This window comes from Embiotoca jacksoni, unplaced genomic scaffold (assembly GCF_022577435.1).
Source record: "Embiotoca jacksoni isolate LCO1_2020_lvr unplaced genomic scaffold, fEmbJac1.0.p SCAF_5, whole genome shotgun sequence".
Classification (NCBI taxonomy): domain Eukaryota; kingdom Metazoa; phylum Chordata; class Actinopteri; family Embiotocidae; genus Embiotoca; species Embiotoca jacksoni.
The window spans coordinates 7,852,232-7,877,347 of record NW_027185403.1 but is presented as its reverse complement, the minus strand read 5'-3'; the positions used below and the strand labels follow the sequence as shown (position 1 = coordinate 7,877,347).

At 38.7% G+C, this 25,116-nt stretch overlaps 2 protein-coding genes across 2 annotated transcripts; both read left to right on the top strand.

Annotated features, from left to right (window-relative positions):
• The first annotated feature begins 1,729 nt into the window (after window positions 1-1,729).
• pmt (phosphoethanolamine methyltransferase) lies at window positions 1,730-7,923 on the top strand. The gene is made up of 12 exons (XM_069171130.1): window positions 1,730-1,838; window positions 3,147-3,318; window positions 3,664-3,819; window positions 4,179-4,315; window positions 4,443-4,594; window positions 4,742-4,930; window positions 5,336-5,425; window positions 5,545-5,634; window positions 5,720-5,842; window positions 6,051-6,182; window positions 7,086-7,202; window positions 7,310-7,923. Exons 1-12 carry the CDS (start codon window positions 1,829-1,831, stop codon window positions 7,418-7,420), a joined length of 1,479 nt encoding a protein of 492 aa, XP_069027231.1. The 5' UTR covers window positions 1,730-1,828; the 3' UTR covers window positions 7,421-7,923.
• A 1,320-nt stretch (window positions 7,924-9,243) lies between these two features.
• On the top strand, window positions 9,244-23,040 carry LOC138211479 (MORC family CW-type zinc finger protein 3). Its single transcript, XM_069171412.1, has 17 exons — window positions 9,244-9,347; window positions 9,465-9,537; window positions 10,940-11,072; window positions 11,371-11,591; window positions 11,895-12,042; window positions 13,121-13,274; window positions 14,378-14,506; window positions 15,638-15,757; window positions 15,850-15,953; window positions 16,282-16,413; window positions 17,918-18,034; window positions 18,829-18,906; window positions 19,389-19,425; window positions 19,519-19,931; window positions 20,628-21,102; window positions 21,364-21,530; window positions 21,903-23,040. The coding sequence occupies exons 1-17, from the start codon at window positions 9,309-9,311 to the stop codon at window positions 22,057-22,059; spliced, it is 2,697 nt and encodes an 898-aa protein (XP_069027513.1). The 5' UTR covers window positions 9,244-9,308; the 3' UTR covers window positions 22,060-23,040.
• Window positions 23,041-25,116: the final 2,076 nt, after the last annotated feature.

Sequence of the window (25,116 nt, the reverse complement as noted above, 5' to 3'; positions counted from 1 at the left end):
AATGTTGACAAATGTGAAACATTAACAGACCCAACAACAGTGTGGTGAAAAACAGGAAACCCCCCCCCTCTCCCCCCCCACCCCAAAAAAAAAAGCCAGAGAACAGGCTGACAACTCCCATGTGTTACATTGTCAGTGTAATTAACACTGACACTCACACCTCACACCCCCAATTTCACACAAACTACTTTAGAATACTCAACAATGTAAAGATGATGGTGGACTATTCTCACCAAACAACACTGTGTTTGACATGCAAGCTGTCAGGACTCAGGCTCTATAAAATGTTTTATAACACTGAAGGACTACACAGGAGTTGTTAATGGTAAATTAAATCGTAACTCTGATCCCTGCATAATATTTACAGTCTGGCTTGACCATAAAAAAGGTCAATGACGATGAGCCTGCTGAAAAGATCACTGCTGCTGTCTTCCCCCTGAATTTATTGGCTAGTTGATGACAATTGCAGACTTGATATACTGTTTTTGCAAACTCTTAATCAGGACTTCACTTATTATTATCAATGACAGTTTTTTTTTTATTGCAAAAGTGTAGAAGTGAATAATTAACATTTTATGAACACTTTAAACAGCAGATTTAAGGGATTAGGGCATTTATTAACTGTTAATGACTCAGATATTTTCACAATCTGGCAACCCAAATTGTTGCTCTAAATAATTGGTGTTGTAAGACAACATCGGTACTCTAGTATTGTGATTTTGTGTTTTTTCATACTCTATAAATTTTCAAAACACTATCAATTTTTTATTTATATGCAGAGACTTGTGTCAATTACTTTTCTCAGATTGCACAAAAAGAAGTGCCGGGATGTTACAGTGACTGTGACTTTGTTGTTGCAAGGCAGCTGTTCCAACTGCATTAAAAAGTAAACTTTTTAACTCAGATTTTATGCAGGTATAGTGGTGTCTTCTATATACAAGGCCGTGACAATTTTACTAAAATTTAAAAAAAAAAAAAAAAAAACCGATTTCAATAGCATTGATTAAAGTTTTTTTTAATCCAAATCCCTGTATCGTGTTATTTAACATATTGCCAAATTCTTGCCAATACACAGCCCTGTTACTAATAGTTTGAACTGATCTATATAAAATGAGGAAATTGTAGGCCTTATTTTCACAATTAATAAACCCCTGATCATTAATCTTAACCTGGAAGACTGACTGCAGAAAAAGTGACACACAATCAATTTCTGTCTTCATTGTATCTACTCTCTCGCTCGCTCGCTCACTCGCTTTTCACAATCCCAGTGTTTAGCTCAACAACCACAACAATCATCGATTTCCACCTTAACTATGTGGGGCAATGTTGCGCAATGAGCGCATGCCACGACACATTCTCTACGTGTCAGCACAACTGAGCCAAAATGAACCTGGGAACTGGTTCAGGATAACACACCACGTGAACCAACCACCGTGCAAAAAAACACTGTGTGTACTTTACTGACCCACTAAATATCTGTGGCTGATAGCGCTTTGTCGTCTTTTAGGGAAGTCTTGAGTTTGTTGCAGACTGTCAGGGGAAATCCCTCTCATGGCCTGCAGACTCTTGTCCCTATATGATTATTCATGTCATCCCCTCCCCCCCTGCCCGCATATTGGGCGCATCCTAATGGCCAGTTTCCTCCCTGGCGACCACCTCCTACACGTGGCGTGTGATTTAAAGAGCCCCCACACGAGGAGCGACCTGCACACTGTCACTGCCAGGTTTTTGTTTTTTTTATAGTATCCCTCTTATAACTGAGACAATTAATTGTCGGACTGAATTTGCATTGTAGATTAATTTCTGCAGTTATCAACCAAAGACCACCATGGAAAACGGTATGAGCTCAGTACAAATGGATCCTTTGATCGTGAGGTTTTCTTGAAAAGTGTTTTTTAAGCCTGATGTGAAGGATAGTACCAAAATTTTGACTTTGTTTGAGCTGCCACTGTTGGTTTGTTGTAATTGTTCGTTCAGCTGGTGGAAGTACTCTTTCTGTGAACACTGGGCTGGAATGTGTCAGTGATGTGACTGACTGAGATGATCCCTGTAGCTTTGTCAGCTTCAGTATTACCCTGCAGTTATCCTTGTTCTTTGTTATCAGGTAGTGGGCTGTGAACAGAGTCCCTTACACTGGATGTTAAGCAACAGAGGAACTTCTAGAAAACTTTGTTTTATGTTTATTCTTTGAATGATACAACAACTTTTTTTAACGGTTCCTTTTAATGTAAATACCATAGCACACACCATTTTTTTTTTTTTTTTTTTTTAAATTCCAACCAGCATTTGGTTATTTTGTTCCTGACGTTTGTTGTATTATCTTCAAGTATGCTTCACATATCAATGGCTTCCTACTGCAAAGTGGAGAAAAACCTTAAGTCAAAAGATTTGGAGTATTTGTCATGAAGAGTTTTAAATTTTATGCCTAATTCCTCTTTTAAAGTAATGTTAAAACATGTGGAAATAGAAAACACTGCATGCCATATTGAAAACCAGTATCCAAAACTTCCCAAACTGTGACAGAGAACAAGATGAAAACTAATTGGGAAAATCTTTACAGCATTGTAGCTGTAGAATTTCCAAAGCAGGGTATTGTTTTAGATTCCTTAACCAGGTTTGACTAATGGTTAAACTGTGTGCCAGACATGGTCTCTGTAGGGATTTAAGTTTGATGAGTTTTAGGTCCAAAATGATGTAATGATTCACAGACAGCTATCTTTGAACTTTGTCACATATTCGGGGAGAAATACCATGAGAAAATATTCCTGTATTTCCTGCTGTTGACACAATTATGAGTAGTTCATTCAATCTAAATTAATAATTTGTGATCCCAGTGTTGTACACTGAACTTCATCTAATTTTAGTATGATTTTAGATTTTAGATGAGAATGTATTTGCCGTTCAGCAGTATCTGTTTATTTGTTCTCTGTCCACAATCTTAAATAAATAATTGGAAGCACACAGTGCTGTTATTTCTATGCATTACTATTATCTTATCACTACATTGTCTTGTTCCTTTTTTTGTTGGACTAAGCAGTATGAAAGTTTCTCTTCTTGGTCGTCTTCCTTCTGTTACTTTAAAGAAGAATACTAGACTGATATCATTATAAGGCTTCACACTCAAATTGTTTTGCCGACCTCAACAGTTCGGAGCAATATGACAGCATTTTGGAAGGAGCACTCCAATGCCACCACAGTGGAGGAGATGATGCTGGATTCTCAAGCCAGGGAGCTGATGAAGCAGGAACTGCCAGAGATCCTCTCCATGCTGCCTAGTCTGGCTGGATGCAAAGTGCTGGAGCTGGGAGCAGGGATTGGGTGAGTTGCATTAGACTGAGCAGGCTTTTCAAGGTCTTGATTTGATTTGGATGCAAAACACAGACTGGAGAGGAATTCTGATTCATTTCGCATGCAGTCTGTGTTCTGGTAAAAAAAAAAAAAAAAAAAAAAAAAAAAAAAAACAATCCTTGTTTCTTTACAAAAATTAAAGATAGTCATCTTTTGAGCTTTGATAGAGATACAGAAAAAATCTCAGCAAAAGGAGTGTTATAATGTAAAAAGGCTTAAAGGTTTAATCTATCTGCATTTAATAGTTGCAGCTTTTTGACTGAGCACTTTATGAATGTAGCAATGGAGATATAACACTGGAATGTGTCTCTACAGTCGTTGCACCAGCCACTTGCTGACCAAGGCGGCCCATGTGATGGCTGTGGACTTCATGGAAAGCTTTGTGGAGAAGAACAGGCAGAACAATGGTCACCATAGCAACGCTACCTTCCTCCAAGCTGATGTCACAAAGCTGGAAGTCCCCCCAAACAGGTGTGTTAAGACATCTGTAGCTAACTGACATTTTGTTAGTTTTTTGGTTTTTTTGTGAGAGTCAGTGTGGCTCGAGGAATGTGCCGGTCTGCAAGTTGGTTAGTACATTAGTTTGATTCAGACTGAAATATCTCAAAAACTACTGCATGGATAGGAAATCTGACGTCCATGAAAACCCAGGGGAAGAAGCTGGTTTTGTTGATTATCTTAATTTTTCTGTTGCAAACCTGATGAAGCGAATATTTGCAGTTTTTAGTGAAATACTACGACAAATATTGGATGGATTTGAATGAAAGTTGGTGCAGACGTTCTTATCCCCCCTGTTATATTTTGATGTAACCATATCATTTTCTCCTCAGCATTGACTTCATCTTCTCCAACTGGCTGCTGATGTACCTGGGTGATGTGGAGCTGCAGTCCTTTATGGAGAAAATGCTTAGCTGGCTGCGGCCTGGCGGCTTCCTTTTTTTCAGAGAGTCCTGCAACCACCGGTCAGGTACTGAACTAATAATCAAACGTCCTCATCTGTCTCTCATTAAATTCACTATTAACAATGTATAATAGCTGAATGTGACTTAACTGAAGGAGAAGAATTTGTTTTCATTTGTAAATTTTTTACCAAGGTGACAGCAAGAGGGACTTCAACCCCACCTGCTACCGCACTGAGACACAATACAACGACATGGTATCATCAGTACAAATGGAGGGGCCAGAGGGCAGCCAAAAGTTTGGTTTTGACATAGTTTTGAAAAAGAGAGTTCAAACCTATGTTGAGGTAGAGTCACTTAAGTCTTACCAAATGTTTAATAAGATTTAAAGCATAAAGACCTCTGAGTGTGTTTCCCCATCTCAATCTGACTCTCCCCACCTGCCCTCCTCTCTCCATCCTCTCTGTCACCTCCCTGTCCTCCTCCTGTTCCAGATGAAAAACAATCCAAATCAAATCTGCTGGCTGCTGGAGAAGGTTCCCCGCTCCTCCAACACCCAGAATGGATTCAACACCTTCCAGCAGTTCCTGGACAACCAGCAGTACACCAGGCATGGCATCCTCCGCTACGAGAAGATGTTTGGGGCCGGTTACGTCAGCACAGGCGGACCCAGCACTACAAAGGTAGGAATAAAGTCTGGGAAACACAAGATAAATTAGCTGTAAGAAATCTGTAAGTGTGACCTGGAAAGGACACAAAAAGACTACTGAACAAAGTGGTGTGGTTTATGAAGTGAAAAGTTCAGCGAGTAAATGACTGGCTGAAGTTGATCATGTTTACAACAGCATAAAATACATTTACTCAGTTCCGCTCAGATCCCTTGATGATTCCTCTTGCGCCACAATTAGATTAATATTTGTATTTTGTTTGTAAAAAAAAAAAGAAATACATTTTTGACATCAAATACATATTCACGATGTCATACTGATGAAAACAGTAAAGTGTGCTAAAAGGAAAGGGGTCTGAATAGTTGTTTAAGTCACTCTATGTCAGGACTTTGATCAAACAAAAACTTTTTGTGTTAACAGGAGTTTGTGGACCTGCTGAACCTAAAGCCCAGACAGAAGGTTCTGGATATTGGTTGTGGTATTGGTGGAGGAGACTTCTACATGGCAAAGGTAAGAGGCCCAACATCTGGCATAAATGAGGTCATATAATAGTGATGATACAGGGATTTTATAATGATTATAATTATTGCAAGAACAACAACGATGATGATAATTATGTTACTTTTCAGACCTTTGGAGTGGAGGTGCTTGGTCTGGATCTGTCAGAGAACATGGTGGACATTGCCATGGAGAGAGCAATCACTGAGGAGCTGCCATCAGTACATATGCTTTATGTGCTTCCTTATCTTGTTGGTTCAAACAGCTCAGCTAATGATTCAATGAATGTCATTTGCTCTACCTCAGGTGCAGTTTGAGGTGGCCGATGCCACCAAGAGGACGTTTCCAGAAGGTTCATTCGATGTGATCTACAGCAGAGACACAATCCTGCACATAGATGACAAACAGGCCCTCTTCAAACGCTTCCATGTGAGCAGTCGCTCATACTTAAGACCATAAAATTAACTCTAAATATTTCACTTCTTTGTTATTTATTTAAATTTGCAAGAAGAAAAATACACAAACATAAATATAAGCAGCATTTATGTCGGATCCAGATTATTTTTGTATTTCTAGTATGTCACTTTATCCAGTATAACCTGTATAACTTATCTTTGATTTGTTTCTTTGTGTCCAGTCTTGGTTAAAGCCGGGCGGCCAATTGCTTATCAGCGACTACTGCTGCGGAGAGAAACCCTGGACACCAGCATTCGAGGCCTACGTCAAACAGAGAGGCTACAGGCTCTATACGCCCTCACAGTATGGCAAGGTAACATACAGTGGAGTCTTATTATGTAATAGTTCATGAGAGGACAACACTGACCTTAGAGGGAGGTTGAGAGACTTTAGTCCTCTTTATTCATACTGTGTGTGACCACTGTTCACTTATCATCCTAATCATAAACTAAGTGATCCATCAATGAATTCATCATTTGCATGCAACATTAACGACAGATTTTTAGGATAGTGTTGGTCAGTCTCTCTGTTTGACAACCCATAATAATATGTACTGATGGATAAACAGATGTTGACAAAATTTCCTTTGGGGACAGAATCTGCAGTTAAAAAAAATGTAATAAGTTGCAACACGTCAAAAAATATGTTATCGCAACACTCAACATGTCATCATATTATCATATTGTGACCTAAGTGTTGCGATAATATCGTATCGTGGGGCCTCTGCTGACTTCTAATATTAACATACTACAGATCCTTGTCGACCGATATATTCTCATCAGAAATTTTAAACCAGGTGAATATGACAGCATCAAGACTTAAAAACACAAGTGTAGTCCTTTAATCCTGTGTTTACAAAATAAACCAAGATTCACACAATGTCTTTCAGTAATAAAGGTTTTCTGCTAGTAAAGTTTCATACTTTTTGCTGAATCTGTTTTACCACAGCACCAAACCAGTAAGTGATGTTTAGAAGTCTTCCATAAATAATTTACCATCTGGCTTAAAGATATTCATGAGGCATTGCCTTGCACTCCAGACAGATATAATAATAATTCAACTCTTTGTAGTGGCCAAACGCAGTGAAACAATGTGATTATTTTATAACTCCTAAAAAGTAAAGTCTTTCATTCGTTTCTGATGTATTACTCATGTCCATCAGGTGGGGGTGCTGTTCCCACTTTGCTTTATCTCTTTTCTGTCTCTCATCCTGTAGTTAATTCAGGAGGCTGGTTTATGCAATGTTCGAGCAGAAGACCGAACTGCACAGTTCACCCAGGTGATCCAGACAGAACTACAGAGAACAGAGGCCATCAAAGCTGAATTTATTGAGGTTAGCATGCACGGGGAGAAATTGTGTCAAAATAGGTTTTGTTTGTAACAAATTCCTCCCTGATTGTTTGGAAGACTGCCCATCATACCTGTCCCTGTCTCCCTCAGGAATTCTCTAAAGAGGACTACTTTGCAATAGTGAATGGATGGAAAGAAAAACTGGAACGTTCCAACAGTGGAGACCAACGATGGGGACTCTTTTATGCAACAAAGGATTGATTGATTGCATTAAAAGGAGAAAAGAAAAGAAAAAAAAATAACTAATACTTTTCGGCATTTCTTTAGCTCTGATTTTATCTCTAATTAGCGTAGTCTTGTACTTCCAGGAGCGAATTGTTTCCGATCACTATTTCTCGTTTAACAGCACAGTGTAAAAAAAAAGAAAAAAGAAAAGCCCCTAATAACTGTATACATACTTCAAATCTCATTCTGGGTAAGCAGGCTGCTCAGCATACATCCCTTTAACCTACTGTAAATAAACAGTAAAAATGGGCTCAGGAAGTGTTGATTCATTGTCACAAATGTCATCTGTGACAGCGATTAGCATAATTTTTTATTTGCCCCAATGGCAAAACTATTAACTGACAGGATACTGAGAAACATTTGAAAGATGATATAACACATTATTTCTTACAAATGAAAAGTTTCATTTAATAAGCATCGAAATGTATTTAATTTAGGGTTTATGGTGTCTAATGTGAGCAAATTTTTGAAAAATAAACCTGCCGAAATAACATCATTGACTTGACTGTTTTAATATGTACCAGTTGTGATTGCAGCTTGTGGTCACAGTAGCTGCTGTTTAGTGTTGATTTTTTTTTTTTTTAAATAGACCGTTTTTGAAAACCCACAACCAGTGCCACTACCAAGCTATGAAATTATCTTTCTCATGATACAACCTGTATCAAAAACAGTGAAGATTGTTTCATAAAATGGGATTTGATACTTTAATATGCCATTTTTGTATTAAAATATAACATGTATGCAATACAATATGCAGGATATAATGTGTGATCAGCCCATGTGTACTTGTCTAAACCCCATATTTGGCCTAAAAAAAAGTTATATTTAAGAAGTATTCGGGGGCAGAACTCCCAATGGCAAGTGGAGCCATCAAATAGGCAAATGGAGTCAGCTGCAGTAAACAAATTGGAGGACATTTAGAAACATCAAAATCAACCGGCTCAACAACTAGTTTAACTGCTTTAAGAATTTTTTTTTTTATTTATTTATTTTTTTTGGGGGGGGGGGGGGGGGGGGGCATTGTCTCCATTTTCAGTTTGCCTCTCTAGAGAAGGTGTATCTGTGTTTCCTATTTAAAAGCCATCAACATGACAAGTTTTGTCGACGTGTGACGTGTTCATCGGAGGGGGAGGTATGCATTCGCAGCAGCTACTGCGTCGCTGCGTCGCAGCGTTACAAGACTTCCTCCTGAAACGTTGACTCAATACCAAAGGTGTGTTTTTCACTCAAACTGTGGCTAAATAAGCCCTGAACAGCTGCGAATTAATTTAGACAAAACTTTGGAACTGGATCCACTTTATATTTGCCGACATCTGATTGTCCAAATGTTCCTGTGCGACACCCGCTGTCCAGCTTTGCAGTAAATGATTCAGACATGTTCAGTATTCACCAGATGTTTCTGAAGATGAGTGGAGTATTCAGATATTTTACTTATGTCAAAATAGCAATACTGCAGCACAGAAGTAAAATTATTTATTCTAAATGGCTCATTTTTAAAAGCGCACAGACATTATTGTCAAAACATATTCGAAGCGTCAAACGTAAACGTGTATGCAGAATGGCAAAATATCAAAATGATTATCGACGATGTGTGTACATCACCACTTCCACAAGACTTGGAAACATGTGCATAACTAAGAAGCAGAGTCAAAGAGAAACTTCAATTTGATAGCCTGCATCCTCACATAAAAATGTAAACAGTTGAAAAACAGCTTTCCCATCGCTCTGACTGAGCTCGCAGTTGATCTCAGCTGACTTCCTCTGCCAGCGGCCCACAGGACGCGCCCACATGCGTTGCTGTGAATTACGTACTTGCGTGGAAGAGAGAAGACAACACAAGAGGCAATATATCCAGCTGCGAGTCATGGCGAGGTTAAGCGAGCATGGGATCCGCCTGAGTTCTGTACGTATTTTATATAGAAGATTTGTTGTTTTTTTTTGCCATATTAAGTTCCATAAAGATTTTTGCTGCAGGGGCAAAAATGAACGCTCACTAACTTTGATCAAATTTCTTTTCCAGATGAGTCCTTCCTTCCTGAACAGCAACTCTACAAGTCACACCTGGCCTTTCAGCGCTGTGTCAGAATTAATAGGTAGGCAACAAAATGAAGAATTACTCTCAAACTTTGCATAGGCTATTCCTGTGCACCTGCACGCTGTTTGTTGGTACAACTTTTCATGGTTTCATTTCATGCGCTCTTCCACTGCCGCACACCGAGCGCTGGACCGAATGGACTTCCTCTTTCACACCCGCAACGGTTTAACACTTACATGCTTAAAATTGTGTGTTCGTAGGGCTGGGGTGATCATTACGTTGTGACAAGTTAGATTATTGTTGTTTATATTGTCATGTAAATCCTTGTATTCTCTAATACACTTTTAACAGTATAGTCCTTATAACTCTGTCGTATAAAAGAGAAGCATTTTTGGTCAAACAATTTTAGACTTTAGTGCTGCATACGAATCATTCGATCGATCGTCTGTGTGACCTGCCAGTGTTGTCTTCCCTCCACTCTGTGATCTCTCATTGGTTCAGTCGTGCCGACTGTCTGTTGGCTGCAATGGTGTCTTGCAGGAATAGCCAGGGGAATGTGTCGTCGAAATGTAGACGCACCAGTGTACATCACAAAACTGGTGTCTGTGCTCACATGACTCAACGATCAGATCACAGAGTGCAGTTGGGAGTTTGAACTTGCAACTTCAGAAACGAATGCTTATAATGGGAGTAAATGTCTCTGCTATTCAGAATAATGACTCGATAAGATGCAAATTCTTACTCTGTAGTTTTAATTATTGATCAGGTTGTAAGATCCTCAATAAGATACAACTAATGCATGGTATCTGTTAGCGAAGTCTGCTAAAACTAACACATACTATGCCGTAGCAGCTTCTGGACTAAATGGAAAGAAATACTGTATACACAATATCAACACTATTGTTTTTGAGCTGTAGCTATGGTGTTTATCAGATGTTTGTAATATTTTGTGACTGTACATGCGGGGTTGTGCACTGTGAATTTGTTCCCCAAGGTCAACACTGAGTTCTGCTGTGGCGTACTCACAGGTTTCTCACCCGCAACATGATGATTGTTACCCTTCGCCCTCCCATACATAGGATTCGGTTTACTGTCCCTGTGTTCTACAAAAATCGCAAACAAAATTTGATGTGCCCTCTCTGCTCAAGTTTTACTGTTAGTCCATGTTGAAATCACAAATGGTTACGTACCAGTGGTCATAAAAACGTGTAACACGGGTGATGTTAATCATGGAACGTAACTTGGAATATTTACTCATGAAGGTTATATCTTCCCTCTGCTCCATGCTGTGCTCCATTCACATGCTGGAGGAACAGTCTACACACTTTTTTGATTTCTCCTCATATAAATTGCTATTCTGAATATAAGTATGCCTGTAGAAATTAGCATCGTACATTTTTGCAGAAGTCATGTAGCATCTCTCTTTTCTCACCTCTAATTTTCTGTCCATCTTGTTCTAGACAATGCATCAGATCCTGGTGTGTCCGCTAAACAGGTCTGGATAGACGTTGTTAATGAGGCCGATCAGCTCTGTCTAACTTTCACTGATAATGGAAGCGGCATGACCCCCAACAAACTGCACAAGATGCTCAGGTGAGACACGTGAAGTTTTCAATTCAAAGCATGTAGCATCAGAAACACACTGTGTTCCTTACCTCATTCAACCCAACGACACACACTCTCTCCCTTTAAGTATCCATCCGATTCATCTAATTTTTGAAATTCACAAATTCTAGAAAATCTTTATCACTGTTCTGACATTTGATAATTCAAATGACTGCTGATTAATAACAATTCATTCTCCAGTGAAAATAATCCTAAATTGTTTGTGAAATAGACACACAAACACACATCCTTATATGCTCACTGTCCCCTTCACCTTTGTGTCCAGCTTTGGTTTTACAGAAAAGGGCTCGGGTAAGGACAGTCAGCAGGCCATTGGTGTGTACGGGAACGGCTTCAAGTCCGGCTCCATGCGTCTGGGCCGCGACACTCTCATCTTCACCAAGAATGGCGGCTGTCAGACAGTGGGCATGCTGTCTCAGACCTACCTGAAAAATATCAAAGCCCAGGCTGTCATCGTCCCCATCGTCCCCTTCAGCCAACAAACCAATATCCTTCACATACGAATGGGCCATTAGCAGAGAAAAGAAGAGAATATTAAAACCTTTAGATACACTGCATCAGTATGTCCTCATGATTTCTTAGTGTGATTGCTAGTTACCATTAACAACATAATCATGAGGATACGCAGCAAATCTTTTGAATGTCACTGACTGGTATTTAAATAGGCAGACCAGATGGAAGGCTGCCATAAAGGAGTATTCTATAATGGAAGATAATTTCTTTACTAATGGCGGAGAATATGTTTGTCATCATGCATACTGCCTCAAACGGACCTTAATTCAGTGTTACAGTCGCTGGTTGTGACTGAGGATTCAGAGGCCAGCCTGGCAGCCATCCTCCAGCACTCCATCATCAACTCCCAGGAGCAGATACATGCACACTTCGACTCCATTGCCTCCAAAAAAGGCACCAAGATATTAATCTGGAACATCCGCAGGTCAGAATCACATTTGCTCATACTGAATTTGGTTGAAAGACGAATGTATTAAATGTTAAAACATTTTCCTTTCACCAGTTGCATGGTAGGGATCTCAAATTTGGTTAAAAATACACTTTCCTATATACTAAACAGTTTCCTGTAGAGATTTAGATGATACTTAAAACCACTCTCATATCTGACCTTAAAGTGTGAACCATAGTCACGAGATGTTTTGTTTTAGCTCAGCTTAAAGACTGAAAACAGGTTAAACAGTTTGCCTGCAACAAAATCTGTTTACCAGTATCTCTTAGGCTAACTAAATTAACATGTTCAATCTTTGTTGTTTTTTGCAACCCATATTGTAGAAATGATCACCCATGAGATAAAACATCTTAACTAGTAAGCTTTAAAGATACTTTTGAACAAAGACAATCTAGCTTTCAGTCTTTTAACAAAGCTATGTCTCCTGGCTGTAACTTTATGTGTAACACACACAAAAGAATGATGTCAGTCCCGTTATTTTCCAGCAAATAAGCACATTTCCCAAAATGACAAATTATTCCTTTAGCTGTTTGCGCTAAACTTGGTTAGAGTGTGTAAGTAGATGTGTTGAGCGTAGGTCGAATGAGATTGATGAGCACAGGCACAAAGGGAAAGGCAAATAGGTATGAACATATGCTATTTGTTTATGCATGGCATCAGGCAAATCCATGCAAAGCAACACCCATTGAAAACCAAAAGCAAAACATTCATCGTCAAATAAACAGCAAATCTCCTTTTTGTGTGGACTTCTCAACATAAAATTTGTGATCTACATTCAGATTGTTGTAAAATGCTCAGAACTGTTAGTCACTATGAACTGCACTTATTAAAATTACCTAAAGGCATTCAAATCATGCTAATTTGACACAGTGCCAGGTGCAAACCTAATTTTATGTTTCAAACTGAAGACCAATAAACTCATTACAAAGACATTTACTTCACATAAAACTGGATTATCTGCCAGATTTGTTTCTCCCTAAACATCCAAGGCATGTGAAACAAAATGTGTCATGAGCTGTTCTAACAACTGCTTCTTTTTTGTGTTGTCCTGAAGAGCCAAAGATGGTAAGTCGGAGATCGACTTTGAGACCGATACAAGTGATCTTCGTTTGCCCGAGATTCAGATTGAGGAGCTGAAGAAGGGTCTGAGGAACAGTGGATCCTTCAGAGCTGAGCAGAACATCCCAGAAATGCATTACAGTCTCAGAGTGAGTCAGTAAAAAATAACATCTCAAACACATACAACCGTCGAAGTACTTTTAATTATAGAATTTATGAAAATAAGACTGAGGCCACAGGCATTATGTGTTTGTGTTGTCCAGCTTATTCTTGTGAACACAATATCTCAGGAACGCCTTAAGGGAGTTTATTTAAATTTGGCACAAACGCTCACTTGCATGCAAAAATGAAATTAAAAAAAACCATAATGTTCTGGTCAATATTCATATTCATATCTCAGGAACAGAGGGGGAGACTGTGACCATATTACACATTTAATTAGATACTGAATTGGTGACACTAATCTTGAGTGTCCATCTTGAAACTGTGCTGATTGTTTAGATCTCTTGTGCTGTTGGGTAGCGGATATGTTTGAAGCATCCACGTTTTTATATTTGCAGCTTCTTTACACCAACTGCCATGTTTGAATAATTGTCTACTGTCATGTCTACAAGTTTGTGTATCAGAATCACAAATATCAAATGAGTCTGGGATGTGAAATGCAATTTGACTGATTGGCGGAGGCCTTCGACCACAATGCCCTAATTATAGTTTCACAGTTTATAAACTGACTTTTATAGTTTGTTTATAATTTAGACTCGTTGAGGAGGATTTTAGGCTTATGGGTTTTAAGATGAGCATTAGAGAAAAACTCAGGGTTCAGAGGTGCAGTGGTTGTGGTTTAAGTGTGTCTTCCAAGTGCTGTGAGTGTAAGTGTGAGTGTGTGGAGGATAGTTTTGAGTGTAAGTATGTGATCCAGTTTCAAGCGCAAACTTTGTCTTCATTACTGCTGGCACACTTGTGGTTTAGTAGTAACACTGCCCCAGTTTCATTTTAAAGCCATGTTGAAATTGTGAGTTTTGTTTTTTTAAATCCCAACTCTGTTTTAACGGTTAGAAAAAAAGATTCACATTTAGATCTACAGTAGTTTGCAGATCATGTTTTTCAAGAGTTTTAAAGCGCAATTATAGAGGTTAATAGGTTACTAAAGAGTGCCAATTGGTGGTGTCAGACTGAAAAGTAAGTCAGCAGCAGGTGCTTTAAATTTAAAATGCCCCCTTTTTTACATTCTCTCCTTGTCTGTTTGTCTCAGGCCTACCTCAGTATCTTGTACCTGAAGCCCAGGACACAGATTATACTGAGGGGCAAGAAGATTCTGGTCAAGCTGGTGTCAAAGAGGCTGACGCACATTGAGCACGACGTGTACAAACCTCACTTCAGTGTATCCTCACACGCGCTGTTAAATGCCTATATTCAGATGCAAATAGGAAGTAGGAAGCTCGTAGCCTTTGGAGATGAATCAGGCAGTGCAAAACTACCAAAAGATGTTTGAAAAGGGAAATTAAAACAAACATCCTATTTCCCATTCATGTCTTTTTCATATATATTTAGAATGCATCATCATTTTACCTACATATTTTTTTATTATCTCGTGCCCCCTGAAGACCTGAAAATGGAGAACTTTGGAGCTGGGACTTTGTTTTAGTACCACAACAGTGTTTTGGTTTAGCATAACCACTCATGTTGCTCAGCACCAGACTGAAAATTCTTATTGTAAATTGGATTATTATACAAACCTTTTCTCCACGATTCAAATGCACAATGTATTTTGTAACACAGTATTTCAAACAAAGAAAGTGGCTATGAAAATGCAAAATTTGTTCCACAGTATATTTTCAAAACTTTTAATGCTGACCAAATCCACCAAAATAGACTTGAAGCCATATAAAGGCTATATAAAAATTCAGGATTATTTCTACAGTTAATAGTTTGAACAGTCAAGATAATGCTAACAAATTTCTGTATTCGGGGAGGTGAATAATGTCACAGATTAAACATTCGCCAATTATTCATTGTTAAGGATTACTATCTGTACTTTTTTTTTTTACCAGAGAAAAACTGTCAAGTACCAAAAGCTGATGTTAAATGTCTGGCTGAATATTTTTGTTTCAATACATCCTGAGTTAAATGGAATTTTTGCCAATTTGGGATTATGTTGTTAATTGAAAGAAATGTTTTGTAAAAAATTGCATTGTTTTGACACAGCTACTGAAAGTTATATAAGCTCTTATATCGACCTCGTATTATACATAATCATTTATATTATAAACATTGCTACACCGTTGAATTTTGTCTAGAAAACCGTTTCCTTATACTTAAAATTGCAGTTTCAACAATAATGTATTGGCATTAATATTCCTTTAATTAATATTAACCATAAAAGATTCAGTTTGGCTTTTGCTTCTGTCCAGTGATACTGCATCTTGAGCTTGCTGAATATTTACATGACCTGTTATAAATTATTCTGAAAACTGCCAATGTCCAGTGCTGTGCCTTAACTGGTGTCCATCAGAAAGAGAAAGTAAAGGTGACCTTTGGCCTAAACCCAAAAAACAAGGACCATTACGGCATCATGATGTACCACAAGAATCGACTCATTAAAGCGTACGAGAAAGTGGGCTGCCAGCTAAAGGTAAGGGATTATACTGTATATGGCCATACATGACAGGCAGAGTGTTTTACTCTGGGTAAGTGCCTCTACTAAAATCTCAAAATTTCCTCCAGGCCTCAGGTCAACGAGCAGGACTCGGGGTCATCGGCATCATCGAGTGCAACTTTCTCAAACCTGCTCATAACAAGCAAGACTTTGAGTACACAAAAGAATACAGGTACAGCAAAACACACAAGATGTTGCTGCTAATATGAGTGTAGTTAACTAGCTGCTTAAGCTACAACACATAAAGGCAGAACATGCTGCTTATATTGTAGCCTGCTTATACTGTTATGAGCAAACACAGCACTAGTGACTTAAATACAGCTCTTGTTTTTTTGCATATAATTTATGCAAATATGACGCTCGGTGTGTTTTACAGCATTAATCACAGTCATTTTGACAACATAAGCTCGTTTTCTTCAGTGACTGTGATTAACTATTTACCTAACATACTTGTGTTTGTGCAGTTGTACAGTTGTTTCTGCTGTTTTTCTACTTCAAAGACTCACCCTTGGTGCTTTGGGCCTAAAGCTCAACGACTACTGGAAAGAGGTGACGGAGAAGAAGGCCAGAGAGCGAGAGTTTCAGGCCTTAGACAAAGATGAAAACGAAGTCCATGATGGCGACGCTAATGAGTGAGTGTCAACTGTTTTTCTTACAGTTGTAGTGCAAGTTATGAAAATTCCCTCTCCTCCTGCAGTGTCTTCATAACTCTAAACCTCCCGTTGCACTCTGCTGTCAGACTATGGACACTTTCTCACCCTCACACCCGCCTGTATTCTGTGAGACAGAGCTTTCAGTGCTGCAGCTGTGCTCTGGATCACTCTCCCTCCCTCAATCCACAATGCTGAACCCAATTCAGTTTATAATCTGACTTGTATTTGTTGCAAAGTTTTTTTTTTAACTTTACATAATTTTTTTTGCTTATTTTCCTTATTCAAAGTGTCCTCATTTTATGTGTAAGGCACTTAGATTTAAATTAATTGTATTACTATTATATTATCAGAATTTAAAGCTATGCAACTTTTGTGGAGCAGCGGCCTCTGTTACAAGTCGATTACAAATCATAATCGCACAAGATCATAATTTCAATACAATCCAGCAATCGTGTTGCACACTTCAGTCATAATACATGGGACACTAACGGACAAATGAGTCGACAATTTAACTGGCACAGCTGAACACCTAGCAAGTGCAACAACAAAAGACAATGTAATACAGCTAATATTACTCAATAGTCCAACACCATGAAGGCCAGCTTGATGTCTGTCATGCAACTTTTTACTTTGCAACAGTCTCACCAATGACTAAAAGCCAGTTTGAGATTTATACTCGTTCGGCCTCTTTCTCGGGTCCTCTCACTTTTTCTCTCCTTAGCCTTCCTCCATCAACACCCTCTTTCATTTCTTCGCCTCTAACATGATGTCCATACTGAGAGTAAGGCATTAGCACTTTTCACAGGAGATTGTATCCATTTAGTCCATGTTAAAGTCAAGAACAGAAGGAGGAGCCGTACATTTTAACAAAAATTATTTTGAAGCTGTTACTCTAAGGTAGAATAGTCCCATAATGTTGCTTTAAATGATTAATAATTAGTATAATACGTGTGCGGTGCCACTGAAAGAAGATTTTGGTTCGTGTGGTCCACACGGCTCAAAATGTGTGCCAGGTGGAAATTGAAAGTAACTTGTCTGCATTCTTTGAGCCTTTTGACATTAACAAGCCAGAAGGATGCAGGTCAATTGATAAACCCTTTCGTGCAGGAACTCATCAAATCACCGGATAGTGAAAATAGAATTTTTTTTTTTTCACAGAACTTGAAACTAGAGAAGTGAGACGCGGCCTCCGGAGTTAATATGCTGAGGCAGGGAACTGCAAAAACGTTTATAACTAATGCAGAGCATAATTTATATGGTGGACTAAAATAGAAACTATACAGGGGTTAAACTGAAAATAGTTTTATTTTGTGTATGGCTCTTTAGCAGGTGCTGTAAATTTATGTGCACAAATCTAAACTCACTAATAATATAATAATAATCATTTCAAAATAGTTCTAACTATGATTATCTCTGGTCATTGAACTTCCCCTTCAATGCCAACTTCTGCTTACAGACAGATCTCATGTGGTTCTATTTACAGGGGTCCGATGTGGTTGCAGTGTGAAGAATGTCTGAAGTGGCGAAGCGTCCCTACAAGCCAATACAAAGTCACTCCTGAAAGCTGGACCTGCAACCAGAACCCCAATCCAAGATACAGGTGGGGATTTTTCATAATGTTTTGTGATTTTTATTACATTATTTTTTTTAACAACAAATACAGTCTGGGAGGACTGTTTACATTGTTGCCATCAGGATCAGAGGTATCACGGTAGCAGTGTTACGCAGGTTTAATTGGGAATAATTTATTATTAGTGGACATTTTATGGGCTGGCTAATTATATCCATAAATTCATATGTCCTTTAAAATCAGGAATATCTCTGCTGCTGTGCACTGACTCCTTGGGATAGAGAGAGTACAGATAGAGTTCAGACTAGTTATTTCCCGGAGTAAACAGATACCCAAGCTTTACAACTAGTAGCCCTATTAAGCTCAGTCCTTTCCTCATTTCCTTGCCTGTATTCTAGATAACCATGTTGCAAGCTAATGAACTGCAAACTAACTTCAAGGCAGATGTTATCAGGGTTATCTTACAAATCTTAAGACTTATAAATGTTAGTGTTTGTTTTATAAAGTGAGAGCACAGTGGAGACTGGCATTTAGAAGGCAGTAAGGGTTTAAAGAACGATACTACTAACGAAATGCAAGAGCTTTTTTTTTTTTTTTATCTTGATTCACACCGGGTATTAAAGGGTCAGGATATCTCGATCTCTGCTGCACCAATGTGGACCGTTCCTTATTAAATTTGTATCTGTAGTCCTTCAAATTTTGGGGCACACTGTGGTTCAGAGGTTAACACATCAAACATGAGCCACGTTGTCCCCTGTATGAATCCCTTGTTGTACCCTTCTCTTTTAGTTGAGTTTCCATGTCATGTATCTTTGTCTTTTCAGAAGCTGCTCTTCACCAGAGGAAGCAGAAGGCAGCGAGGAGCTGTTAACACCCAGCTACCAGAAAAACAACAAGAAACTGTAAATTCCCATTTCTGTAGAGCTCTCAAAGTTTGACAGGGTTTGTGAGGATTTGTAAATGGACGGACGTTTCATGCTGCTTTCTTTTTGTAGGTGTGTGTGTGTGTGTGTGTGCGTGCATGCGTGAGAGTGTGTAAGTGTGTATGCAGGTTTTGTGGTTTCCATCTGTCAGTTTCATGCTCTTATTTCCGGTGGTTTTCCACGTGACTGTGTGTATCTTACAATCAGAGAAAGGTTTAGTTTTGCTATATTCTGCCTGACAGTTAAGTTGGACTAAAATGTCAGTACTTTAAAATATGATGATGTGTTGCTCATAAATGCAAAAGAGTTTTAATACTTTGATATTGCTAAAAAATAAACAGGCATTCTTGTTGTGTTAGAATCACCACAGAGATGACATTTTTAGAGCAAGCTACAGAAAAATATCTTTATAGAAGTTACACGTCTCCATTTGATCTTTTGCATTTTTTTTGTTCTTGCAGAGAGCCCAAAAGCAGAAAACGAGAAAAATCACTACAGGTATGTGAAGTGTCTTTTTTTGTGTCACTGACAGTTTTACCTCTATCACATTTGGACATATTTCATTTGAGTCTTTGGTTGTGTGTGTTGCAGGTGTGTGATTTCCAGGGACAAGTGCCTAAGCATCAAATCCTGGCACGGAGTTCATCAGAGCCGATCCAGCCCACCTCCCAGTCCACACACACACCTGAACATACAACCACAGTAAGCCAGTGCCATACAGAGGAACATGAGGAGACAAACACAGATCACTTCACAGATGATCACGCTGACACACACGCAAATGGCGATGCAAAGAAACGGTCTGTCACAGATGTCACACACACAGTAGAGAAACGTGCAGGAAGAGACACAGTCATTAAAGACAAGAATGAAATCACACGAGGATTGACGCTTGTGGAAAATGAGACAAACGACCAGTGGATTGAAGATGAAGAGAGCAATAAGACAAAAGACACAAATATGGGGACGATGGAGAAAGAAGACGAGTACACAAACGCTTTAAGGTACAGTATATTGCAAACTGTATGTCAATTCAGACTCTCCACTTAAAAAGGTCAAACTCCTTGGCACCTTAATGAAAACTTCCATATAAACATCCATATTTAAAGCGTTGTCTACCGTCATGGCTACTTTTTGTTGTGCCAGATTCTGCTTTATTGGCCTAACTCAATACTTACGCAGTATTATATGACTCCTGACAGACGTGTATGTAAATGGTAACTTTACTGGTTGGCGGAGGCATACAACTGCAAGGTGGTAATTTTATTTTTATTTCATAATATTATTTGGGACAAAGCCACTGTTTCGAGAGAGAGTAATTACACAACAAATTTGAATGTATTTTCTTGTAAAAAAAAAAAAAAAAAAGGGGGGGGGGGTAGGGGGATCACCAGTTCCAAATTGAGACACGACCTACGACTAGTTTTTGTTTTTAAAAAGAAAATGTCACGAACACACGTCTGAGTAACAGCGTCTCTGGTTTCAGCTGTTTTACCATGGGATAATATCATGAATTGAATAACAAACATTTGAATGGAATGCTAATTTGCCTGCAAGGTGGGAAATCACGCTAAAAACATGCTTTAGGAAATGGTTGTAAATAACACAAATAGAGAGTTTGTAGTTTATGAGCTAAAGAAATGCAAAAACACCAATATGGACATTTAAGTTATTAACTGACTAATCTTTGTTTTCTTTAGCCACAAAAGGAAGTCCAAATCATTATTTTACTGCGTGAAAAAGAAGCTTTGGGGAGCGCGACAGCCTGACTCAGGAAATATGGCAGAAGATTTGCATCTTGGGAAACAAATATATACATTCAAGACATTGTCCTCAGAAAAAAAGTCAGACACGCTGCAGCAAACCCCCACCAGCCACACCTGGACCCACATGCTCCCCTCCACCCAGACTGTAATGGTTTCCCCACTGAGTCGAACAGAGGGACAACGGAGCAGGTCACTGCCTGCAGATGGGGTTGACCGGGAAGGTAAAGTGCAGAGGCTGGCTGGGTTAGAGAAAGAGGTTCAGAGGCTACGGAGCTTTCTAGGTCTGGAAATCACAAAAACAACCCAAGGCACGATGACTATTGCAGGTAGCGGCAATGAAAAGCCTACACAAGGGTTGTCACTATCCACAGCGAGCAGAGAGGTCGGCTGCCAGACGAACGTAGCCGAGGTCAGCAAACATGTTAAATTGATATTTCTGCAGCAGTTATTTCTGTAAAATTTGCTTGACCTAGATGGAAAACATGTATTTTCTACTTTCCAAAATCGGTTAATGACTGGATTGTTTTGTTAAAATATAAAATATACTAAATTAAAAAGAACTGGGAGGCAACATAACATGCTTTACTTCAAGCTATCTAAATCTGCTCAGATTTACAAATCTTAAATTAAGATCGAAAAGCAAATTTCTACATCTTCTGCTGTGTGTCAGTGCTCTCCTTCAACCACTCGGGCTGCGGGACCTCTGGGGCTGGTGGTCCAGGATGAGAGAGCTGCTTATGAGCCGATAAAGGACCAGCCGGAGCAGAACACACCCAGGAGAGAGAAGACCGAAAGTCAGAGCAGGATGACCGACAGCGAGGCCCGTGAGGACAGCAGGTAAGTGCTTTAGACAGACATGCACATGTAGTCACATATACAGACACCATTTGCTGTATTTAAAGAAATTAACTTTTTGACCCTTTTTGCTGAACTGCATTTTTGTATTGGGCTCATGCTGTTTGACACCTACATTTTTATTGTTTGAATTCATGTACACTGTACAAAAAACAAAATGTACAATTAAATGAATTTGGTAGCAGATAGCAGTAAATCAAGTTTCACAGTGTATTAACTATCATTGTATGTGTTACATATGAAATGAATATCAGTCCAAACTTTGGTTTTCCTTCACTTTATTTGTGATTGAGTTTGACTTTCCAGGCTGTTATGGTTGTCTAGTTTTTTATAATGAAGCTGTTGTCCAATTAGATCAGCACAGGAGAATCTGCGTGACATCCGTAACAACGTGGTGTCGCTTCTCACAGCCCTCCTGCCCCAACTGGACCTGACCGGCATCAGTCTAGAGACCACGGATGTGGACAGCATCCTACAGCAGATCATAGAGGTCAACTCACTGAAACTATGATCAGCAATAAGTCCAACAGATGTCCTTTGTTATGAGGTTTTTTATATTCTTACTCAAAGTTTGGGTTGATAAAACTATGTCTAACCTAAATAAAATAAATACAGTTAATAATTATCACTTCATGCTCACTTGGAAAGTTATGGCATTCTTATATTATTGTTCAATTAACGATAGTACTTGTGGACAAATGCCAAAATATAATATTTTGATGTCCACATGGAAGTCGGTGTGCAGTGAAGAAATAAATAACAACGTGTACCTATGATAGTAACTCAGTGTGTTTCAAATTAGAGTTTATATGTCTAAAGTCGCACCAGCTCGGATTAGTTTACCATGCTAAAATAGAATTATTTTTATGCAAAAATCAATGAAGAAGAGGCACAAAGATATGAAGAACTATTTTGCAGACTAATTTTATTAAGAAAACTAAAGAAAACAACAGTTGTACTGGAATTTATGTTCTTGTAATAAATCATAAACGATGAAGCACCAACCCCCTAATCTGAATAACTATGAAGCTTTCTTGTACACCCACATTTTTTGTTAACATCTCTGTATTGTGACATCCTTTTAAATACTATATACAGTCTTTCGTTTGCTTTTGATGCTGTTTTTATGGACTTTAAATCAGTAGTACACTTGTGGTTAATGTATTCTATCAGAAGTGAATTTGTTTACATGTCTATGACAAACAAGACTTACTGAAGATTTCTGTTGTACACTGCCCTATTAGTTTTTAAAACGTAAATGTAAAATGCAGCTTTGAAGTTATGCAGTACATCTTATTTGCCACAAGGGGAAAGTAAAGCCTGTAAATAGAAACGTGCTTCTCTCAAATACCCACATTTGGAAAAAGTGTTGAGTCAAGAGCTCTGAAATGTTGTGTTTTTTGAGTGTGTATGTTTGTTTTTGGACCACGTAGTTAATTGGATCTTCCATAAAGTTGTATTACCTTTTTTATTAAACCAATTTGTTTGCTCAGTGTGATGTGTGTTACTATATTTACAGCATTAACAGTGCATTAGGGGGAAGATTTTTCTGTCCTGACAAACCATTTACAAAAGCACGACTTTATTGACTTTTGTTTCCCTTTTCTGTTTGGTAATAATTCTGTTATAAATGTTTGCAATCCATCACTAGATACCTTCAAATAAGTAGTCAAGTTATTAATAAATTAACTTTGGTCCAGATGTTCCACCCAGGTTCATGCTGGACAATTGACCTGGCAAGCTAAAAGTTGTATGAATAAATTGTTTATTAATAGCCTATTTATAAAAGTTTAGTGGCGGACAAACTTTTCATGATAGGTATTTACTTGGTTGTATTTACTGAGGGCATTACAGCGGAGGGCGGTGTTTCCAAGACAAACCTCTCTCCCAGGACAATAAAGTCTAATCTGATGTTATCATAGCAGACCTCCCCCGCGCGCTCCCCACGTGCTTCAACCACCCATATACTTGACCGCTCTCCGCCCCTCCTTTAAAATATTTAAAACCTCAGGAGAAGCACCACATTCGGGGCAGCGTTTGACCGGGGACACAATGGAGCTGACAGGTGCCACGCTTGTTCTTCTGCTGCCGCTCATCTGCTCCTCCGTTGGAGAAGCGCAGCAGCCCACCGCTGCTGTCAGAGAGTATTTCATAGCAGCTGTAGAAATCGGTTGGGACTATATCTACCTGGACGATGCTGACCCAGCGCCCGAACAAAGGTGACTGTTTCCTTGTTAAATTTTCAGGGATTAGAAGTAGCCAGTTTTGTCAAATCCGATGGAAAAATATGACCTCAACAAAACTATGGTTTACTACAATTGGATTTGTGTTCTACAGGCTTCGATGTCATGTTTCTGGTTAGTTAGTTACGTAGAGAGCTAGTTAATTAGTTTGTTTTTGTGTCTTTTCTTTATAATAGTTTGAACTAATTTTAGATAAATGTCCAATGATTTTCAAATGGGTTAACATTTTGAATAAGGTATTTTAAGCGTTTCTTGGCAGTTTTCTTTTCATTTGCCCTTGATTTATTTTTTGTCATTTTTTTTTTGTTGTTGTATTTATTCCATTTTTAGATTGAGATCCAAAGGTGTTCCTCAAAAGTACATCAAGGCAGTTTACAGGGAATATTCAGACTCCACATACACTGTTCCCAGGCCAAGACCAGCTTGGACAGGTAGGTCTTTTCTTCTGACTGTCGATTTTCTCACTGGTACATAAAGTTGTGTGTGGTTACACATTTTGTATTAATGATTGTCCAGGAACACTTATTATGTTTGTGTGAATGACCTGAAGACTGATGCTGTGGACAAATATAATGTTTACCTGGGCTTTCAACAAAATATTATATTTAATAGATTTGTTTTAAATTAAGGGGCTCATACATTATATTAGAAGTTTTTTTTTTTAAACACCCTTTTCTTCTGCTTGCAGGTATCCAAGGCCCGGTAATTGTTGCCCAAGCTGGTGATAGAGTGGTTGTCCACTTCAAAAACCTGGCCTCTCAGTCCTACAGTATCAGCCCAGTGGGGATCACTTACTGGAAACAGTCAGAGGGTGAGTGAGCTGAATGGAAGGAAGTGCTATCATCCCTCAAACTTGAACTTTTTTACTTTCTCACATGCTCCTCAATCTCAAACTGTACATTAGTTCACAGCATTCCGTTCTGCTTGGTCAAGTAGTGAGCAAATTCTTGAATCAGCTTGTTGACTCACTCAGTTTTAATACAGGGGTTACACTGTAGTTCAAACAGTGGCAAACAAAAACACAAAAGAGCCTAGAAGTTTACTGTTTGGTGCTACTGTGACTTAGATTTCCACTCTCACATGGTTGTAGTTTAGTCTGAATATATTTATAAGGAAAAGGGGAAAAACTGAGCAAAGCTGCTGTTAGAGCTGTTAATGATGCTAATGACTGGAAACAAATTACTGTCAAAAAGAAGTTGTTAAAAATCGTTAATGGTTTGATTAAGTTATGTAAAACCAACAGTTTAGTAAATGATATGTCAATCATCGAGAAACAAGGCTTATTAGCCCAAACGGTTGCCTCCCCATTCTTTAGAAATTATAGA